General features: G+C 43.9%; 2 protein-coding genes across 7 annotated transcripts in view; one reads left to right on the forward strand and one right to left on the reverse strand.

The window, feature by feature from the left end:
• OPA1 (OPA1 mitochondrial dynamin like GTPase) overlaps nucleotides 1–512 on the reverse strand; it is a 56,980-nt gene extending 56,468 nt beyond the window's left edge. For 3 of the 5 annotated variants that reach the window (XM_075761228.1, XM_075761225.1, XM_075761224.1), the window contains exon 1: nucleotides 331–507. In XM_075761228.1, the coding sequence (XP_075617343.1) occupies nucleotides 331–359 (29 nt within the window). In that variant the 5' untranslated portion in view covers nucleotides 360–507. Of the gene's footprint in view, nucleotides 1–84; nucleotides 104–330 lie in introns of those variants that run through there. The other 2 variants (XM_075761227.1, XM_075761226.1) reach the window with 2 other exon arrangements.
• Nucleotides 513–5,989: 5,477 nt separating this feature from the next.
• LOC104633970 (putative cation-transporting ATPase 13A4) overlaps nucleotides 5,990–18,838 on the forward strand; it is a 41,407-nt gene continuing 28,558 nt past the window's right edge. For both annotated transcript variants that reach the window (XM_010300362.2, XM_075761223.1), the window contains exons 1-4: nucleotides 5,990–6,193; nucleotides 13,649–13,822; nucleotides 16,328–16,465; nucleotides 18,687–18,757. In XM_010300362.2, coding sequence (XP_010298664.2) covers nucleotides 6,131–6,193; nucleotides 13,649–13,822; nucleotides 16,328–16,465; nucleotides 18,687–18,757 — 446 coding nt within the window. In that variant the 5' untranslated portion in view covers nucleotides 5,990–6,130. The remainder of the gene's footprint in view (nucleotides 6,194–13,648; nucleotides 13,823–16,327; nucleotides 16,466–18,686; nucleotides 18,758–18,838) is intronic.

An 18,838-nucleotide genomic window follows, 5' to 3' on the forward strand; every position in this document is an offset into this window, starting at 1 on the left:
GCCGAAAAGCGGCAGCCCCACCCCAGCAGGCCTCAGGCCCACCCCTGCGCCGTTCACACACACACACACCCCCCGCACCCTGACCCGCTATACGGCTCCGGCCTCCCCCGCAGGCAGCCCCGTTCCCACGGGTGCGCAGGGCCTGCTCAGCCGGGGCGGGTGTTCCAACCGACACTGTGCCCGGGGCAGAGGCCCCGAGGTCGGAGGAGGTGGGAGAGGGTCGCGGCTCTGGCGGCCGCTCACTCCGCAGAGCCGCCGCACCCCAGGGACCAGGCCCGCCGACGGTCCGCAGCGCCCGCCCTGACCCCTGCCGCAGCCCGCCCCGCTCACCAAGCCGCCGTCGCCCGCGTCCGCCACATCCTAACGGCCGAGGGGGGCCGGAGGAGCCGCACGCACCGCGGCCACCGGCCGGGGCTCGGCTGCCGCGCCTGGCGCCCCGGGCTGCCGCGGGCAAGGGCAGGTGGAGCCGCCGCGGGCTGACAGGGCTGCCGCTGCTTCCGGGCACCGCGGTCCGTTACGACCGGCCCGGCTGGAAACCGCGCCTCCCCGCACAGAGGTTCCGGGCACGGCGGAGGCGACGGAAGGCTTTGAGGGATCACCGCTGGGGGATTGCCCGACCAGGAGGAGCGGAGAGGTGGGGGGTTATGGCTGGCCCACAGCAGCGCCTCGTGTTCCCCTCACACCCCGGCGACAGCAGGGCCAGGCCTCAGCACCCCCGGCACCCCCAGAGCGGCCTGGGCTCGTCTCCGCAGCCTAGGCCTGGCGGGTCTGGGCTGGAGAGGGCAGTGAGGCCCAGCCCTGGGTGGAGGCCTGTGGTTGTACCAAGGTCTTCCACGCTGCTTAAATAAGATTGGCAGATGAGTTCTCAGCTGTTGTTGCACTGAAGAAGTGTGTGAAATGAGTGGCAGCACTGCCTTGAAAACTGGAAAACACAAGGCATGTCCAAATGGGCTTCTGTGAGTTGGGTTGTTGTTGGGATTTCGCAGGCAGGACTACATGGAAGTGGGAGACAGAGGAGGAACCAGGAGAGTTCAGCAGACCTGCTCATCTGCCCTCCGACAGAATCACATCCAGTTATGTCATTTCTGAGAAGTGCATGCGTCACCTGTCTATAAAGACCTGAGGCATTGAAGTGTTCACCTGGCAATGCCAGTGCTTGCTAACATCAATAGGAAGTTTTCCCTCATGCCTGATTTGATTCTTTCTTGCAGCAAGTTAACTCTATCCACAGTGGACATGGAGAATATTATTTTCTCCCGATGTGCAATTAGCATTTACGTGTATGATAACTTGTCATGACTCCTCTCAGTCTCCTTTTCTTTAGATTAAACAACTCTAAGTCCCTCTTCCATGTTTTCTGATTCCTTTCTTATTCTTCTCTGTGCTGTCCTGTGGACTCTCACTAGCTGGTTCACACTTTCCTTTCTGTAATATGCCCAGAACTGGGTATTATGTGCTGAGCTGAACAGAAAAAGAGACTTCGGTGTTCTATAGGCCGAGCTTCTGGGATTTTTCAGGGCAAAATAAGTTGCACAATGATGACATAATGCATACATGTATTTCCAGGGCTGAGATAAAAGTTGTAGGGATGAATTGAGGCACATGTTTTTGTCACTTGCTTTTAGATTCATTTATTTATAAATTTAAGAGACTATCTTTGTTTTAAATCTTACCTTTGCTTTTGTATTTTAACTTGACCAGTTATTTTTGTGATTTATATTTGGGTTTTTAGGCAAATTTCAATTTAACAATAAGAATGATGATACTCTATAGGGCACAAGTAATTTTTTTATTAATTAATACATAATTCTTACTTTGAACAGTAGAGGGCATCATATAACTAAAGGTTCTAATATAGGATGCTTTAGAGGTGTTTTCTCCAGGAGAAAGTGAACCTGCTTAAGAAAATGAACAAATTCCACCATCTTCATTGGTTCTGGATTGACAGATTTTGTTGGAATATTATGATATGTTGCCAAACTATGGAAATTATGAGTGTTTTACACCTTTAATCTGTTTTTTCTTTGTTTGCAGTTGTGAAGATTTAAATCTCACTAATAAGGGTGTTGCGTAGGAGCAGAAGTTGTCAATAGGAGCTGGACTAAGCCTATGAGTAGTGAATAGATTGGATGAGCCTTGATTCTTCCCTGGAGACCCAGGTTTGGTGGGATACTCTGCATGCAGCTCATACGTCTTCTCTGTGAAAGGGCAGCCAAGGACCTCTACTGCACCCCAGTCTTCTACAGACACTAGAAAGAGCAAGGCTGACATTTGAGGAAGCAGCAAAAGCTGACTAGGCAGAAAAAGTGTGTGTGGCACTCCTGTCTTCCACCCCGGCACCTCCCGAAATAATGAGTCGTTCCCCACAATCATCAGCCTGCCTTGGAAAAGGTACCTTTGCAGTTGTTTCCTGTCTTTTATATCTTCTAGATAGTACTGCTCAGTTTTCCTGTATAATCAGGTTTATCAGAAATGGACTTAAATGCATTCTTTCTTTTTAATTTTTAATTGAAAATTGTGATTGTCATGTAATAACTGGAGTTCCTGTTGCTGAACCGCAGAACAAAATGAAAAGCTGAAAGGCTCAAAGCTAGCCTCAGCTGCAGTGGAGGGAAGGAAGGGGTAACACGGAAGCTGGGGTATGGAGAGCACCTTGTTTCCCCTGGATTTTGTTGCAGCAAATCATCCTTAACACAGCTTAATACAGTTATATCCTTTTCTGTTCAGCCTCTGGTCTGGGTGCCTTTTGAAAGTGTGCTACATGTCAAGACCAAACAATGTAGGTCCAACGCAAACTTCTTCTTGTAACCAGCATTTTATAAACATATCTGTCCCTGTGCTGTGCATACATGCACATCAGGTTTGCAGGTCTGTGCCTGCCTCATTAGAAATGGGCAACTTTTCTTGTGTTAATGGACCTAGCTCCCTCATTTTCTCTTCTTTGTTCCCTGCATTTCTCCCATTTCGGTTTCTCAGAGCCTGCCCACTGCAGGATAGGCAGTGGTCTTTCCGGGTGCTTGAGATGTGTAGGACTTGTACAAGTCCATGCCACGTGGAAGGAAAATGCTAATGAATAGGAACTGATCTGGCACCTCTTGATCTGTTTCAGTCACCCTAGAAATAATATTTTAGTTTCCTTAACATACTTACTGGAAGAACAGGTTTGCCTCTCTTGATCTCATTCCTAAAATATTTGGTGTGCAACTTCATAGAATCACAGAGTGGTTTGGGTTGGAGGGGACCTTAAAGATCATCTAGTTCCAATCCCCTGCCATGGGCAGGGACACCCTGCACTACAGCAGGTTGCCCAAAGCCCCAACCAACCTGTCCTTGAACACTTCCAGGGATGGGGCCTCCACAACTTCTCTGGGCAACCTGTTCCAGTGCCTCACCATGCTCACAGTAAAGAATTTCTTCCTAACATCTAATCTAAATCTACCCTCCTTCAGCTTAAGGCCATTCCCCCCCTTGTCCTATCACTCCATGCCCTTGTAAACAGTCCCTCTCCAGCTTTCTTGTAAGCCTCTTAAGGCACTGGAAGGCTGCTACAAGGTCTCCCTGGAGCCTTCTTTTCTCCAGGCTGAACAAGCCCAACTTTCTCAGCCTGTCTTCATAGGAGAGGTGCTCCAACGTTCTGATCATCTTTGTGGCCCTCCTCTGGACTTGCTTCAACAGCTCCATGTCTTTCTTGTCCTGGGGACCCCAGAGCTGGACGCAGTACTCCAGGTGGGGTCTCATGAAAGTGGAGTAGAGGGGGAGAATCGCCTCCCTCGACGTGCTAGTCACGCTGCTTTTGATGCAGCCCACGACATGGTTGGCTTTGTGGGGTGCAAGTGCACGTTGCTGTGTCATGTTGAGCTTCTTGTCCACCAACACCCCCAAGTCCTTCTCCTCAGGGCTGCTCTCAATCCATTCTCTGCCCAGCTTGTAGTTGTGCTTGGGATTGCACCAACCCACGTGCAGGACCTTGCACTTGGCCTTGTTGAACTTCATGCGGTTCACACAGGCCCACCTCTCAAGCCTGTCAAGGTTCCTCTGGCTGGCATCCCTTCCCTCTAGCATGTCAACCATACCACACAGCTTGGTGTCGTCGGCAAACTTGCTGAGGGTGCTCTCAATGCCTCTGTCCATGTCACCAACAAAGATGTTAAACAGTGCTGGTCCCAGTACCGACTCCTGAGGAATGCCATTTGTCACTGATCTCCACTTGGACGTTGAGCCGTTGACCACAACTCTTTGAGTGCAACCATCTAGCCAATTCCTTATCCACTGAGTGGTCCATCCGTCAAATCCATGTCTCTCCAATTTAGAGACAAGGCTGTTGTGTGGGACAGTGACAAATGCTTTGCACAAGTCCAGGCAGATGACATCATCTTATCTGCCAATGCTGTAACCCTGTCATAGAAGACCACCAAATTTGTTAGGCACAATTTGCCCTTAATGAAGCCGTGTTGGCTGTCACCAGTCACCTCCTTACTTTCCATGTGCCTGAGCATAGTTTCCAGGAGGATCTGCTCCATGATCTTGCTGGGCACAGAGGTCAGACTGACCGGTCTGTAGTTCCCCAGGTCTTCCTTTTTTCCCTTTTTAAAAACGGGGGTTATGGTTCCCCTTTTCCAGTCAGTGGGAACTTCACCGGACTGCCATGACTTCTCAAATATGATGGATAGTGGCTTAGCAACTTCATCCACCAGTTCCCTCAGGACCCACGGATGTATCTCATCAGGTCCCATGGACTTGTGCAACTTCAGGTTCCTTGGGTGGTCTCGAACTTGATCTTCTCCTACAGTGGGTGGTTCTTCGTTCTCCCAGTCCCTGCCTTTGCCTTCTGCATCTTGGGCGGTGTGGCTAGAGCAATTGCTGGTGAAGACTGAGGCAAAAAAGTCGCTGAGTACCTCAGCCTTCTCCATATCCCCAGTAACCAGGTCTCCCATTTCCTTCCAGAGGGAGCCCACATTTTCCCTAGTCTTCCTTTTATCACTGACATACCTATAGAAACTTTTCTTGTTATCCTTGACATCCCTGGCCAGATTTAATTCTATCAGGGCTTTAGCTTTCTTAACCTGATTCCTGGCTGCTCAGAAAGTTTCTCTGTATTGCTCCCAGGCTACCTGCCCTTGCTTCCACCCTCCGTAGGCTTTCTTTTCGTGTTTGAGTTTGTCCAGGAGCTCTTTGTTCATTCATGCAGGCCTCCTGGCATTTCTGCCTGACTTCCTCTTTGTTGGGATGCATTCTTAAGAAGTAGCAAAGTACAAGGAAATAGTAATGAGAGGGAGAATGAATCACAAGACTAATATACAAATGCAGCCCAACAGCAGCAAAAAAAAAAAACCCTCAGTGCTCTTTTTCTGCCAGCTTCCTTTTGGCTCTGATTTGGAGGTCAGAGACATTTGTATCCAACTCACTGATGTGAGGAACTGCAGTTCCCCCCATGAGTGAGTAAATAACCTCAGTGACATTTCACAAAGCTATATAGTGAGGTCAGAACATGTTCTGTGATGATATTCTTAATAATGAATAAAAATACTGGTTACAGATCCTATATGGGTGGATCCTGACACACAGTCAATGCATAAATCCACCTGCACAAACTGGGGCCTCTGTTTGCAATGCCAGAGCTTGATTTTTTCTCCAAGGCATATGTGGGGATCACAGCTGGACACTTAGTTTAGGCTGGTTGCTAAGACTGTAATAACAGCAATGCCTGTTTTCCTTCTCATTTGGACACACTCCTGGTCTCCAGTGATTCCATAATCTCTTGAAGAAAAATACTTCCCTCTTGCCCTCCCCTCAAAGTTGCATTCTGACAGCACTTGCTTCCACCTATCAAAGTGATGACTTGGAGTCATGTTGTAGCAAACACTTGTGAGATCTAACTTTTTCTTTCTTGCAGTGTCTTTGAGTGAATTTTGCATGTACCCTTGCAGTCACAAAACTCCAACAACAGAATGGGGGAGGGATGAATGTTACCTGCTAACCCCACAGAGAGGGAGGAGCTCCATTCTTCAAACATCAGCAGAGTTATAAGGAAGGTGTGTACTTAGAGCACTTCCTCAATGTGGAAGTTCAAGCACACAACGCTGAAGACCTGTCCTGAGGGTGCTCTAGAAAGTCTCCAGAGGGTCATTTCATGGGGGAAAATCCTGCCAAGAACCATTATGCACAGCTTAACCAGGGAGAAGAGAATGAGATGGTGAGTTGTATCTCTGTCTAGATCTTTCTTAACTTGAAGCAGCAGATGGCACGTGTTCTGCAATAACATGCTACAGTCTGTAATTTAGATACGGATGGTGGGGGTGTTCCCATGGCAGAAACATGCAGTTAGAAAGAGATATAATTTTTTTTAGCAGAAAAAAAATAAAAAGTTGCATGTGTGCACTGGATTGATCATCCCCTCCAGCAGGGGATGGCTGGACAGATTATTGATGTGGCATTACAAATCTAGGTGGAGGTGGTCTTATATGAGCTTAAAGGATGGGCCAAAGCAGCGTTCCTAACCATTTGACAGCTGAATCTCTGGGGTCAGGTCCAGTTAGATGAGGACTGGGAACCTTGGCTTTCTCTGGAACATAAAAACACATGTGTTATGTTTGCATAAATTATTAGCAAATGCAGTCTGATGAATTGCCAACACTAATTCTAGCCTGAGCGCCTGTATAAAGCTGGATTTCTAAATACAGAACTACCGTATTTCTTTCCAGAGTTTCCCAGGGAGGAGTATATTTATATGCATTCCATAACATGTGGAAGTAAGTCCTATGTTTACACAAAATATCTGATCTACTGCATGGCGCTTCTCTTAAATAGTAAGCCCAGTGCACAACTGTAGTGAATTCAGTGCTTCTTAGCTGCTTTGGCGTTACTACATGCTGTGGATCAGGTATTTGTCACATGTGCATTCTGTCCATCTAACAGATTCTGCTGGAGATGTCAGACACATGATGCAGCTATACAGTGACAATTCTCATGCATGTCTGGTAAATGCAGTGCTTCTCAAAATTCCTGTGCTGCAGAGCCACTGTAGCTCTGCTATGAGGGCGTGTATGATTTCTGGGTGTACAACAGCCCCAGCAAAGCTAGTCAAACATAGTCAATTGCAAGATGGCATGACTGTTCGCTTCCAGAACTCCTGGATAAATCTTCAAAATCTACTCACTGATAATTCTATTGTAGTGAAAAAAACCCCCATGTCATGAAAAAATGTGGACATTTGTTATGCCTACATACAAACACAGATTTTCAGTCAGTTCTCTGCCATCCAGGGAAGGAGAGAAGTCATATGCTGCGTAATGCGAAGCTGGGTAATTTGGGATGTGCTGGAGAATGCAGTACAGAGTCATCCAACAGCATGAACTGAGCACTGCAGGAAGCACAAGGCACTGGCTCTGAGGGTGGGGACTAATTGGCTCGGTGCAATGCAGAACCCAGCTGGCTCTGGCGCTGAGTTACTAAACCTGCTCGCAGCACCCCGCTCCTGGCTCTAGCCCTGGTGCTGATGTACCACTGCTCCCCAGCTCCAAACGGCACTTGGTTTGTGTCAGTGCTCCACCCTGCCCCTGTACTTCTAGGACCATAAATACCCTGTCATTCTCTTCCCACTACTGGCACTGTCACTAGCAATGCCAGAATTGAGCCTGAGCTGATTAGGGTTAAGTGGACTGTCTTGTGCTGTGTAGAGCCACACTATTGTACCATGTCCAATTCCAGCTATGCACTATTGGGACATCCAAGTTGTGCTTGCACAGAGCGAGCTAACCCAGTAACATTCTTGTTTCTCACCAGTATCACACTGAGCACATGTGCCATGAGTCCAGTGCTCGGGGATCTGCACTGTGAATCTGAGGTTTTCCATGCACAGCTGGTGTGTGTGCACAGTGTTGACTCAATCTGCACTGTGAATCCAGGGTGTCTGGCAGTTGCCATGCTTCTGTACCTGCAATGAGCATGAGCAGTGCTCATTCACCTGGGGTTCCCAAGTGAAAATCACAGAAAAAAGATTGGTAAACCAGCTGAGTAATAGGTGCTAGATTTGACAGGTACATATGTGTCTTTGTTACATATGTGTAAGAGACAGAAATAAGTTATGAGTATGAGAGAGAGGAAGATATCTGTGAGGGTGTTTGAAGTACTGTAAGAGGTCGAGGAAAAAAACAATGTGTCTAGAAAGAGGGAACAGCTACTGTGCATATATGTGTGAAAGAGAAAAAGAAAGTAATATGTAGGTGAGAGAAATTGTGAAGAAAGAGACAAAGCAAGCTGTGTTTAAGCAGAGGAGAGAGGAGAGTACATGGGGTAAAGAGAATTACGTGCAGACATTCTTTGTTAAAATCGTATATTTTAAGTTATTGGCAGCCACAGCAAGTGTCACTGGCACATACTAGTCTCAGTGACCCTGCAACATTTTTTTTAAATTCTAAGCCATGAAAAATATTTTTTGACATTATTATTAACAGTGAGTTTAATCCACCTGAACTAAATTATTAAGTAGCAGTTCTTCACTCCTCAAACAAGATCATATCACTCGGTGTAATAATGTACCACCTGACATTGTGCAGGTGCCAGTTATTCCAGAGCGAAATAGTTCAAGTAATTTTGAAAGCATGCAAGTAGTTCATTTGGACTCTGGACATGAAATGCTTTCCTGTGTTGAACTAGCTGACCATTTTGCTAGTTGGGGAGCTCTAATGAGAAGAAATACTTCTAAGTTTTCTTCAGTGCTTGTATTTCTTGGTATAGCTGAGATGCTAGATAGTCCTGTATTTAAGAATAATCACTCTGACTTAGGAAATCTACCCTATATATCCTTGTGCATATCTTTGGGATTACTTTACATGGCTGGAGCACATTTGCTTGAATGAAAGTTCACTCTCCTGGTACCCAACTAAAACTTACCAATGTATATTCAAAGCATGAGATTATATATCTCTCTCTTAATAACCATTTGTAGTATCAGAAAGATCTCAGTAGTGTTGCAGCCCTCTGGACACAGCAGCTTGCCTCAGAGAGGGCTAATAGGTATGATAATAGGAAGGGATTTATTTTAGGAATTAGCTTGCCTTTTTTTTTCCTTCAGAAAGATCTGCTTGAAGGTGTTTTTGAGAAGAAGTAATTGTTGGTCAAATAGGAAGAGGGAGGAAAAGCACAGCTTTGTGCCCTCTGCCAATTTGGTGCTCCTTTCTGTACAGCTTGGGACTAATCATTCCCTTTGCACAAACCCTAAAGTGCAAAGCTTAAGTCCTGCTGTGCAAAAGATTGTGATAGACTTCAACAGGCTGCTGCTTCAGGAAGGATTTGCCAGAAGCCTGTCTTAAGCATGTGTTCCCCAGTTGCTTATGTTTGAAGATATGGGACAACTGCAGTCAGTCAGCTGGTGAACCCCAGTTTGCTGCTGCGTATTGGCAGCTGTCTGCCTCCTTTGGGATGCCAAAATTCTGAAGGGAATCTGATCCAGGAATTTTATATACTTTGAAAAATTTAACTCTTAAGATAGAATCCAAAAGGTACAACCTTGTTCCTAATGGAACAATAGTGAATGTTGCTACTGGCTTCAGAGGGAACAGAAACAAACTTCTGATGAAACAGGTTCCGGTTGGTAAGAATGAGATTCAGTTATTAAATTCCTTGTGAATCTTAACCAGTCTTTCAAGTCTAATCCTATTACCTGTTGTTATAGCAACAGTTTGTTGTTAATAGGATACCTGGTGATTGGGTTGCCAGAAATATGATAGTTCACAGCCCCTGTTTAGGCTCCTCATTGGTAGCTACAGACCTTGTTTTCACCAAAGAAAAGGGTGCCTGAACTTATTTGACTTTTGCATTTAAATTCTGCTGTGCAGATGACCTAGCAGTTAAAGGCAATTTTTCTTTTAAACATAAATAACAAAGACTTGCTCAATACTAGAGTGATAAGCCCTTGAGTACTGGCTTTGTATGATTGTAAAAGCAGCTAAGAACCTTTCTTGGAATAAGCACATTTTCTGCCAACTGAGCAGGCCTGGCAGCTTTTTCTGTCCAGTAATCCATGACCCCTTCCTAGACCCTTCACTCACAAGTTAAACCATTTTGTTTTAGTAACTCTTCTGACTGTTGGGAGTTTTAAGAGAGAGAGAGAATGTTAACAGATGAGGAAACAAAGTTTTACAATACACTACAATTTAATAAAAATTATTCTACAGAGATGAGCCCTGCATACCAGCCTCTTTTGTAGACAGTGCTACTTCCTGTGAGATAACAAGAAGCCCTATGGAGTCTTACAGATAGCTAATCTTAGCTTTATTTTCCACCATCTCTTAGGCTGGTGCCCTCAAGAACCCAGGTTATTTGGCTGTGTAATGTTACATATGTCAAATGCATGCATTGAGCCCTAAAAACCAGCTCACACAGTAAACAAGTTGTTGAGGTGTAAATCTGTATTCATCAGAGCCATCTTTAAAAGAAGCATGCCTTCAGCATTGCCTCTTCGTGCAATGAAATACAACCCAACAGAAGTTACTATCTTTTCCTTAACAACATAAAACCAACCTGACAGACATGTTCTTACTGGTGACATCAACACCAGGATTTCTGCCAGCCCTGGAAGTATTGTTTGCCATAGTGGACATGCATTTGCTTGGAGATCTTTCTAGTATAGGCCTAGTGAAGCCTGAATAAGCTTGAAGAATTTCCAAACCCTAATTACTGTAAGGCATTCACGTGGCTGGATAAACCTGCTGAGAAACCTGCATCATGTGTGTGCCTGTTCCCCCCTTCTTCATGCACATTGTCGGTACCTCTGTTGTGGGTCTAATATTCACCTTTTCTTTTTTTTTTAGAAGATAGTCGTTTTGAGAATTCTTCTAAAGAATTCCACTGTTGACTTATTTGACAAGTGAGAAGTGTTTGTACTAATACTCTTTGTTTCAACAAGCAGTTATTTACGTACTAAATTTTTTTTAATGAATGCAGCATTCAGTGCTATAGTCCTTCCAGCTGAAGGTGCAGGGTCAGGAAAAACATCTCAACCTAACAGAACATTTTGTTCTGAAGTATTGAAAGGTTCCAGCCCAGGGAACTTTGGCACAAGCTAGATTTGGAGCTCAGTCTTACTTCCCTGCCTAGCTTTACTTTAGAATGATGTGGCCTAGGTAACCTGCTCCAGACATTTCCAAACCATGGGAAATGCTTTGCTTTGGCTTTAGATTCCTGCATGGACATCCAGATACAGTTAACATCTGAAGTTTTTTCTTTGCCAGCTTACTCCTTGTAGAGCTCCTGAACACCTATATTCAGAAATGTCATGTTCACCAAGACACAAACCAAAGAACCTGAACCAACACCTGTGTTCATAGGGCAGAATGTGCACTGGGTCAGAACAGCTCGAGGGTCTCTCTCTCTCTCTCTCTCAAGTCCCCTGTGAGTAGCAGGAAGATCCAGCAGACGGTGTAGTGGATGTCTTAAGAGCATGGCCTTTTTTTCCCCCCTGAACTGTTCTCCTTGTCTTCCTTTCCCCTAGTTTTCAAGATGAGGAATACTGATCCATGCTTGGTTTTGGGAAGTGTCTTGAGATCGAAGGGGTCAAACAATTTTTTGAGGGGAAACTATTCTCAAAAACAAGGGCCTGGAAACACATGCAGGCAGAGGGGGGCTCAGGTACATATTTTGATATATAGATGCATGGTTTCCTAGGCAGAGAAAGAGTCTGCCCTAGCACTGTGGTTATGTTGTCATATCAGGCTTGGGGAATCATTCAGCATTTCAGCGGAGAAGAACACTGCCAATAGAGGATGATCCCAAATGACTGCTAATCACATGCTGAGTGCCCACCTTCTCCTTTCTTAATTGCATTAACTACAGCTTTATTGACTTCTCAGACTTTGGGTGTAAGGCACAAAAGCTGGAAATTAAAGGAATGATTCACTGACATAAGCAAGATGCACATGGCAGCAATCTCATTCTTCCCCACCCTGATATTCATGCCCGTCCCAATTTGAAAATATTATTGCAGTTATTCCAGGTCCAGCCATTTACTGGAGAAAGTCCGAAGGCACGTTCTTTTATCATTTCTTCCCTTAAGCATCCCTGAGCTTCCTTCTGTTTGCTGCAGAGTTGCCTTAATCTCTTGGGTTGTTCAGAGATTATAGAAGCCTTTGAAAATGCTGAGCATGTGCATCTTAAGGTGGTATAACCAGGTCCTGTGCAATGCAGGCCACTTCCGTGTGTAGTTTACCATACTTTTACCCCACAGTTGACAATTTCTTCCCTTTAGAAACCCCACGGAGATTACCTAGGAAGATAGAGTCTGTCTTTTGGAGAATGACATAGAACAGGTAGGCTGAGGCAACCTGTGGAACCACTGGGTAGGGCCTACATTTTGCATAACAAGCAAAGACACCAGCACAGACCCAGGAATTATGCATTACTCATCTTTCCAATTACATTGCCTTCTCTTCTCACCTTATGAATGGATCTTGCAGTATCTGTGGCTGCAGATATCTGATCTTCAGAAGCAGATTGCACAATTGCTGCAGATATACTAGGAAGAAGGAGATTGAGGAATCTTAACCCTTTTGTTATCAAATTCTCCTGGTCACCCCATGTAATTGCAGCCGTTCAATCTCCCATCTTAGATCAGGGCTGGGTCTCCTCTATAAATTCACCATACACATTTCATTTCACCTTTACCAAGTCCCTGCTAGCACTACAGAAGGAAATTTAGCCATGGTACCAAGACGTGACAGCTCTTAAACTGTTATGCTGACAGTCATCCCTTTGAAGTTTTCGGCAAGTCACCTTGCCTCACTGTAACAATTTCCCCAGCTTTAAAAATGGAATAATAATACCTACTCATGCAGCTACAGTGAGTAGCTTCCTTTTGCCCTCTGAACATGTAAAGCATTCTGCAAGTGTTCATTAGTTGTTCTCACCAACAGTTCTTATTATTTTGGGGTGTTAGGACAATGACACAGTGGCAAGGTCCAACATCCACATACTGGAGCTATCATGGAAGGTGGTAACAGCTCTACAGAGGCTGTATCTGTGCTAAGTTGTGCAAAGCAGCTCCAGCTGGCGCAGCCACGCAGAGTCACTCGGCACCATGCAGAGACACTAGCTGAGTCTCTAAAGTGTAGGTGCATTAATGCAGACTCACTCTATGGCAGGACAGCAGTAGTGCTTCTGATTCTGAAGCAGGCACTGTCTCACCTGCTGCAGTGGGTCTGCACCACTCCCCATCCCCTAGTGCAGATGTCCTCAAGTTCTTCAGCTGTCTCACCCAGGGACCTTAAAAAAGGCTGACCAGGCAAATCTGTGTTCCTGACTTGGGGCTTAAAGGTAAAGACCTCTATATATCGATATCATTCCAACTCATGCACACAGTGTCTCATGCTGAGTTTCACAACTACATAAAACTATTTTAAAGGTTCGGTCAGACTACAGCAATCCAGATTTTGTGAAGGTGGATGAAAACTTCTTTGGAACATGTGAAATATTTTTCTAGTCATGTTTAGGACACATAAGAAAGCCAAATACAAGGTCTGTGACTTGTTTTTTCACAGTACCATACCAAACAGTACCTATGGGAGAGCAGTGGCTGATGGGTAAGTAAGTGTAATATTCCAGGTGTTTCCTTAAGAAAAATAGGAATGATTTTTTCTTTGTCTTTGCTGTACAGGAGATTTTTGGGTACAAAACCCAAAGCTGCCGAAGGGCCTTGTGCATTGCTGGATCCATCCTGTCCTGTGGGGCTCTGCTGCTGCTGTTTTACTGGAAGCCAGAGTGGGATGTGTGGGCAAACTGCATCCGCTGCAGCTTGGAAGAAGCGGACATTGTTCTGCTTAGAACAACAGTAGGTGCCTACTTTAATCTTTGATTTAGTCCCTAGTATGTAGTTAATTGGAAGATGAGTTAATTGGAAGGAATCCAGTTAGCTGAAATCTCTTACATTGCTGATTTCCAGCGATGATATGTTTATCATCATTGATCTAAAGAACTCTCAAGTTTTCCACAAATTATGTGTAAGACGATGATTGGAATGGAGGGTAAAAGCTGATCAGACAACAAGCTGAAAGAAATTGGGGTGAAAAAACCTGTAATATCTGTGGTTTCAACATTGTGTTGCTCTCAATCCTTCCTCCTCCCTTCCACCATTCCTGTGCTTTCTACATTGCAGATGTGTGCTCCAGATTCTAAAGCATGTTGATTGGCAGATACTTTTTCCCTCACTTGGCTGTCCTGGTGAAGCTTCCCCTCTCTACCAAAATTTAGCCAGGGGGCCAAACCAAAGATTTGTCTAGCTCTGTCTCCAGCAGTGTCCAACTCATCCCTTGTGATCCCATGATGAGGGATCAGTGTAAGGAAGAAGGCAAGCTCAGACTGCTTGTTTTCTTGGCTATATATTTCCATTTTCCATCAGCCCTTCCCCACATCAAATAAGCCTGCAATCCTGCAGTTAATGCTTCCAGGGCTGTTACGTTTTCTAGTAGTGTCCTAATACAGATTTCTATCTGTTGAGGACTGTACTGGAGCACTGCAACACAGGCAAACCCTCATTTCATTTCATTTCATGCAAGCTACTGCAACACTAAAAGAAGGAAACTGAGACTTGACTCTGAGTCCCATCTAAGCCTGAATACTCCAGGAGCTGGCAGGATTGGTTTACTTCCAGAAGTTTGATTTGTTCTGCTTCAGAAACTCCTGAACAATGGCATTTGCAAAATGTGCAATTACAGAATGGATCACTTGCTACCACTGTATTTGAGCTGCCTTCTTAAATGAGTAGAGCAGCATGCAGTTAAAATCTTGGCTTTTGAAAATCGGAGATCTGCCTGTTGAATGTTTTATTTTGAAACAATCTTTATCCTAATAGGCTGGGGATATGTATTTTTTTAAAAAAGCATATTAGGTTTAATCTCCCTTGTTAATTTTCTTCAGTTTGCATTTTTAATTACTTATTCTTCTGTGTCATTTTAAATGGATTTGCCATGTTAAGCACTTTTCAAATAAATGCGTTTTTAAATGATCCTTTATGTAATTAAACAAGAATTGAATCACATTATACGTTCTTGTTATCAGGAAGCTCTCTCCAAGTATGCTCTGGGCATTTGACAATTTCAGATTTCCTTCATGGTTCTTTGTAATAAAATGACAGTGTTGTTTTTTTCCCTATATTCTGATTATGGCAGTTCTCAAATGTGATGGCTACTGCTAATGAGGGTACAAGTAATCCCATCAGCTTGATCCTTGGAATTCTCTTTTGCTTCACGTAAAACCTTCATTCATAATTCATCATGATCTCTGCAATTGCAATATAAGAGCCTATTAACTCACTTCTGTTATTGAATTTTGACTCACTTTAGTTCAAACAATGAGCACGTGTGTTATTCACAGCTTCCCATCTCAATCTGCCTCCCAATGTCTACTAATTCTGAAATGTAAAGATAAATATCAGAAAATAAATGTTGTTCTACTCAAAATACCAGTTTAAGAAGAAAAGTGCACAAAAAACATTATTAAAGTTCTTTTTTGAACCCTTAAATTATTCAAAAGGACTCATTCTTGGTACAGAATTTTTTTTGCTGTTGGAATTTCCAAATGAAGTTTAACAACTGTGTTTTCAGAACTTGGCCAGCTGAGGTAATCAGCTTTTTTGCATCTGCCAAACTGCTCACACACTGAATATGATATATAAGTCAGTGTCATAGTTGGCTTTAATGCACGTGGTTCAGTGTTCAGGACTGAAGCTTAACATGAGGGTACTTATTAGAGTAGTTGCTCTAATCTCTAAGACTGTACTACCAACACTAATTATCAGGCAGTTCCAATGTTGAACGTATTTTATAAAAAATAGCAAGATCATGAACTCAGTTTGTGGCAAAAGCTTTTCTGAGGTACCATAAGGGAGGCATAGTGCTAACACACTTGTTCCAATGAAATGTTAACACAGGAATGACTGTGAAAAAGTATTGGCGCTAAACATCCATTTTGCAATACAGCGCTATGTTCCTTTTGATCTTCCCTTTACAGTATAGTCACTGCATCTCAGATTGTCCTGTACTGTTTGCCTGTCCTAGATCATGACCTGGGTGTCCACATTCCATGCTTATCAGCCAAACACCAGACCTGCGGTCAGTGAATTATTTGCAGTACTCATGTTTTGAAAGGACTGTGGTTCCGCTCCCATTCTGCTGATTTATCTATTTGCCACAGGTTCTGGGAGGCCCCTGTTGGTTAGCTCTTTAAAAAAGCTGGAGCAGTGCTCTAGAAAAGCCTACGCTAATCATTCACTCCAAAGTGATAGTGAGTTTGGTCTGATTTCGAGGGAAATTGTGACTTCTCTTTTATATTCATTTAGGATGAATTTCGGATTTATTCTCGTAAGACTGTGACATGGATCTCTGTTTCTGCACTTATCAAAAGTAGATCGGATTATCCAGCCGCTGCTGAGGAAGACTCAATCTTCAGCAAAGCCATAGTGAAGCCAAGTTTGCAAGTAAGTAAAGTATTCCCTGCAAAATCTGGGAGATGATAGCAAATCTCAGCCACAATTCATAGAGTGAAAGTGAGCTGTGAAACATATCCAGCTAAGAAAGTTGTGGTTTGATGAACATAGTGAACTCTGGAAAAACAAGCTAGATAATTTGGAGAACTGTACTCACCTCTGTAAAAATCCTCTATTACTCTGAGGTGAGTTATGAAACAAGAATTCTCACTACTCCTGAGAGAAGACCTACATTATAAGTAGGAGAGCTTCAAGACAAGGTAGTGAAGAGTCAGAGTTCCAATCAAAAACTCATTCCTGGCATCGGAATCAAGGAATTTAGGGATGACTGTGTCTGAAGGGAAACTGTGACGAACTGAACATCACAGCTCCCAGAGTCACGTGAAAACAGGGATGAACGCAGCTGAAGGGGAATAGAACAGAAAAGTGTTCAGGCAGAGCTGCGTATTTCCAGAAATGTTTCACCAAGGAGGGTCTGAAACACATTTTGCTTTCTTGCCTTTCTATGCATCAATTTGTACTTTAGATTACATTTGCTGGAGTCAGGTCCTGCACTGTTTATGCAAAAATGTATCTTGATCTCTACCAGTTCCATAGCTTTGAGATCCCAGTGAGGCACTCAGGAGAAGGTAGACAATTAATTGGTCCAAGCAGATCACCAGGTCCCTCATGAGTTGAGTGAATATAATTGTCCTCATTTTAGAACAAGTACCAGACAGTTCAGTTATATTTCTTCCTTAGCATTACACGTTAAATTGGTGTGAGCAATAGGAATGCAATGGTACCTTTGCTAATATCTGGCTCTTGATTATAGATACTAGATCACTGCACTGGAGAACCCATAAAAGAGCTATATTCCCTTCCAGGAAATAGATTTCTAACTCGTTAGCATCTGGTTTTATATCTACAACAATTTTTAGTAGGTATTTTCATTATAAACCTAACTTCAGCTGAGCAAAGCTATTACTGCTATTTTGTGGGGGCATATATTAGTGTACATAAGAAAGTTTAGTGCCAGCTAGTTTAATCAACTGGCACAGTATGAAAGTGAAGACTGGTTTGTAACATTCTTCAGAGGATTGAATTAGTAACATAAAAAAGCCCAATATAGTCCTCAAATAATAGGCCGTTTGAACAACACTTTCATATCAATCAAAACATCTACATAGAAAAGAACAGATTTCAAAGCAGCAAAGAGCAAACAGTTTAATCCTTCACTAGCAATTGAAAAGCCCCTTCTTATATGTCAATTATAAAACTTTTTGCTGTTTAAGCTACCTTAGTCCTCATAGTAATGTGTAGTGCCCAAGAGCTGTCCAAAGACCTGTTCCGGCAGTGAGTTGAGTCCCTCATTTCCCATTCTAGTTTTTAGCATTGCAAATATTGCAGCTCCTATTGCATGAAATCCTAACTACAGACCTTTTGTTAGGTTAGTGACTGTGGTTATAGCTCCATTTTGAGTTGGGTATAGATCTCATTGGGCTATAATAATGCTTATTGCTCTGGGTAGGGAGAGTCCCCTAGAGCTGATTTCTTTATTACTTATGTATGTAAGTGTATAGCCTTGCTTTCTTCCAGCTGATGCGAAGCACCATTATCTCTAAGAGGCTTCGGTATGTTGTGCAGGACAGGACAGACTCCTTTTGCAAGTTATAAATGGCAGTGCGTGTTCCTAATGGGTAACTAACTGCTCTGCAAGGGCTTAGCGTTAGCAGTGACTCAGGAAGTACCCTGGAGTGGCCTTTCTTGTCTGTTGGCATATCTGTTCAGCCGAAGGACTCGGCACCGTGCCTGCAAACTGCACAAAGCCAGACAGAAGATAAGGGAGTTGTTGACTGAAGATGGGCTTTGACAACTGCCTGCGTACCCACCACTGCATCAGTGTAGTGCATCCCTTTGTTCTGTGAGATGAGAGTGAGGACTGTATTCCTTGCTTCACAAAATGGGGAGAGGAGAATGCTGCTTTGTACTTGCTTGACCTAAAGATCTGTAAAGCTTACTGGAACCTGCACTGAGGTGGGGATCCCACTCTATAATATAACTAGGGAGTTAGTATATGCAATCCTGCCTTCTCTCCCTCCCTGCCCCCCATATAATTTGCTTTATCTGTGCTTGACCCCAGTGAGGATGCCTAGCTCAGATCTGTGAGCAGGCCTGGGAGTATTTTTGTTTGCTTTGTTGCATATATTGTTGTCCATGTTTTGTTTTGCAGGTGAAAAGTATCCAAGTACAAAAAATCCGCTACGTCTGGAATATCTATGCAAAACAGTTCCAGAAAGTTGGGTGAGTTCAATGCCCTGGTTACACAAGTATCTGAGGAAATCAAGCTTCTTTGTGAATAATCTGCTAAGGAAAACACTCCCT

Source organism: Balearica regulorum, chromosome 9, assembly GCF_011004875.1.
Source record: "Balearica regulorum gibbericeps isolate bBalReg1 chromosome 9, bBalReg1.pri, whole genome shotgun sequence".
Classification (NCBI taxonomy): domain Eukaryota; kingdom Metazoa; phylum Chordata; class Aves; order Gruiformes; family Gruidae; genus Balearica; species Balearica regulorum.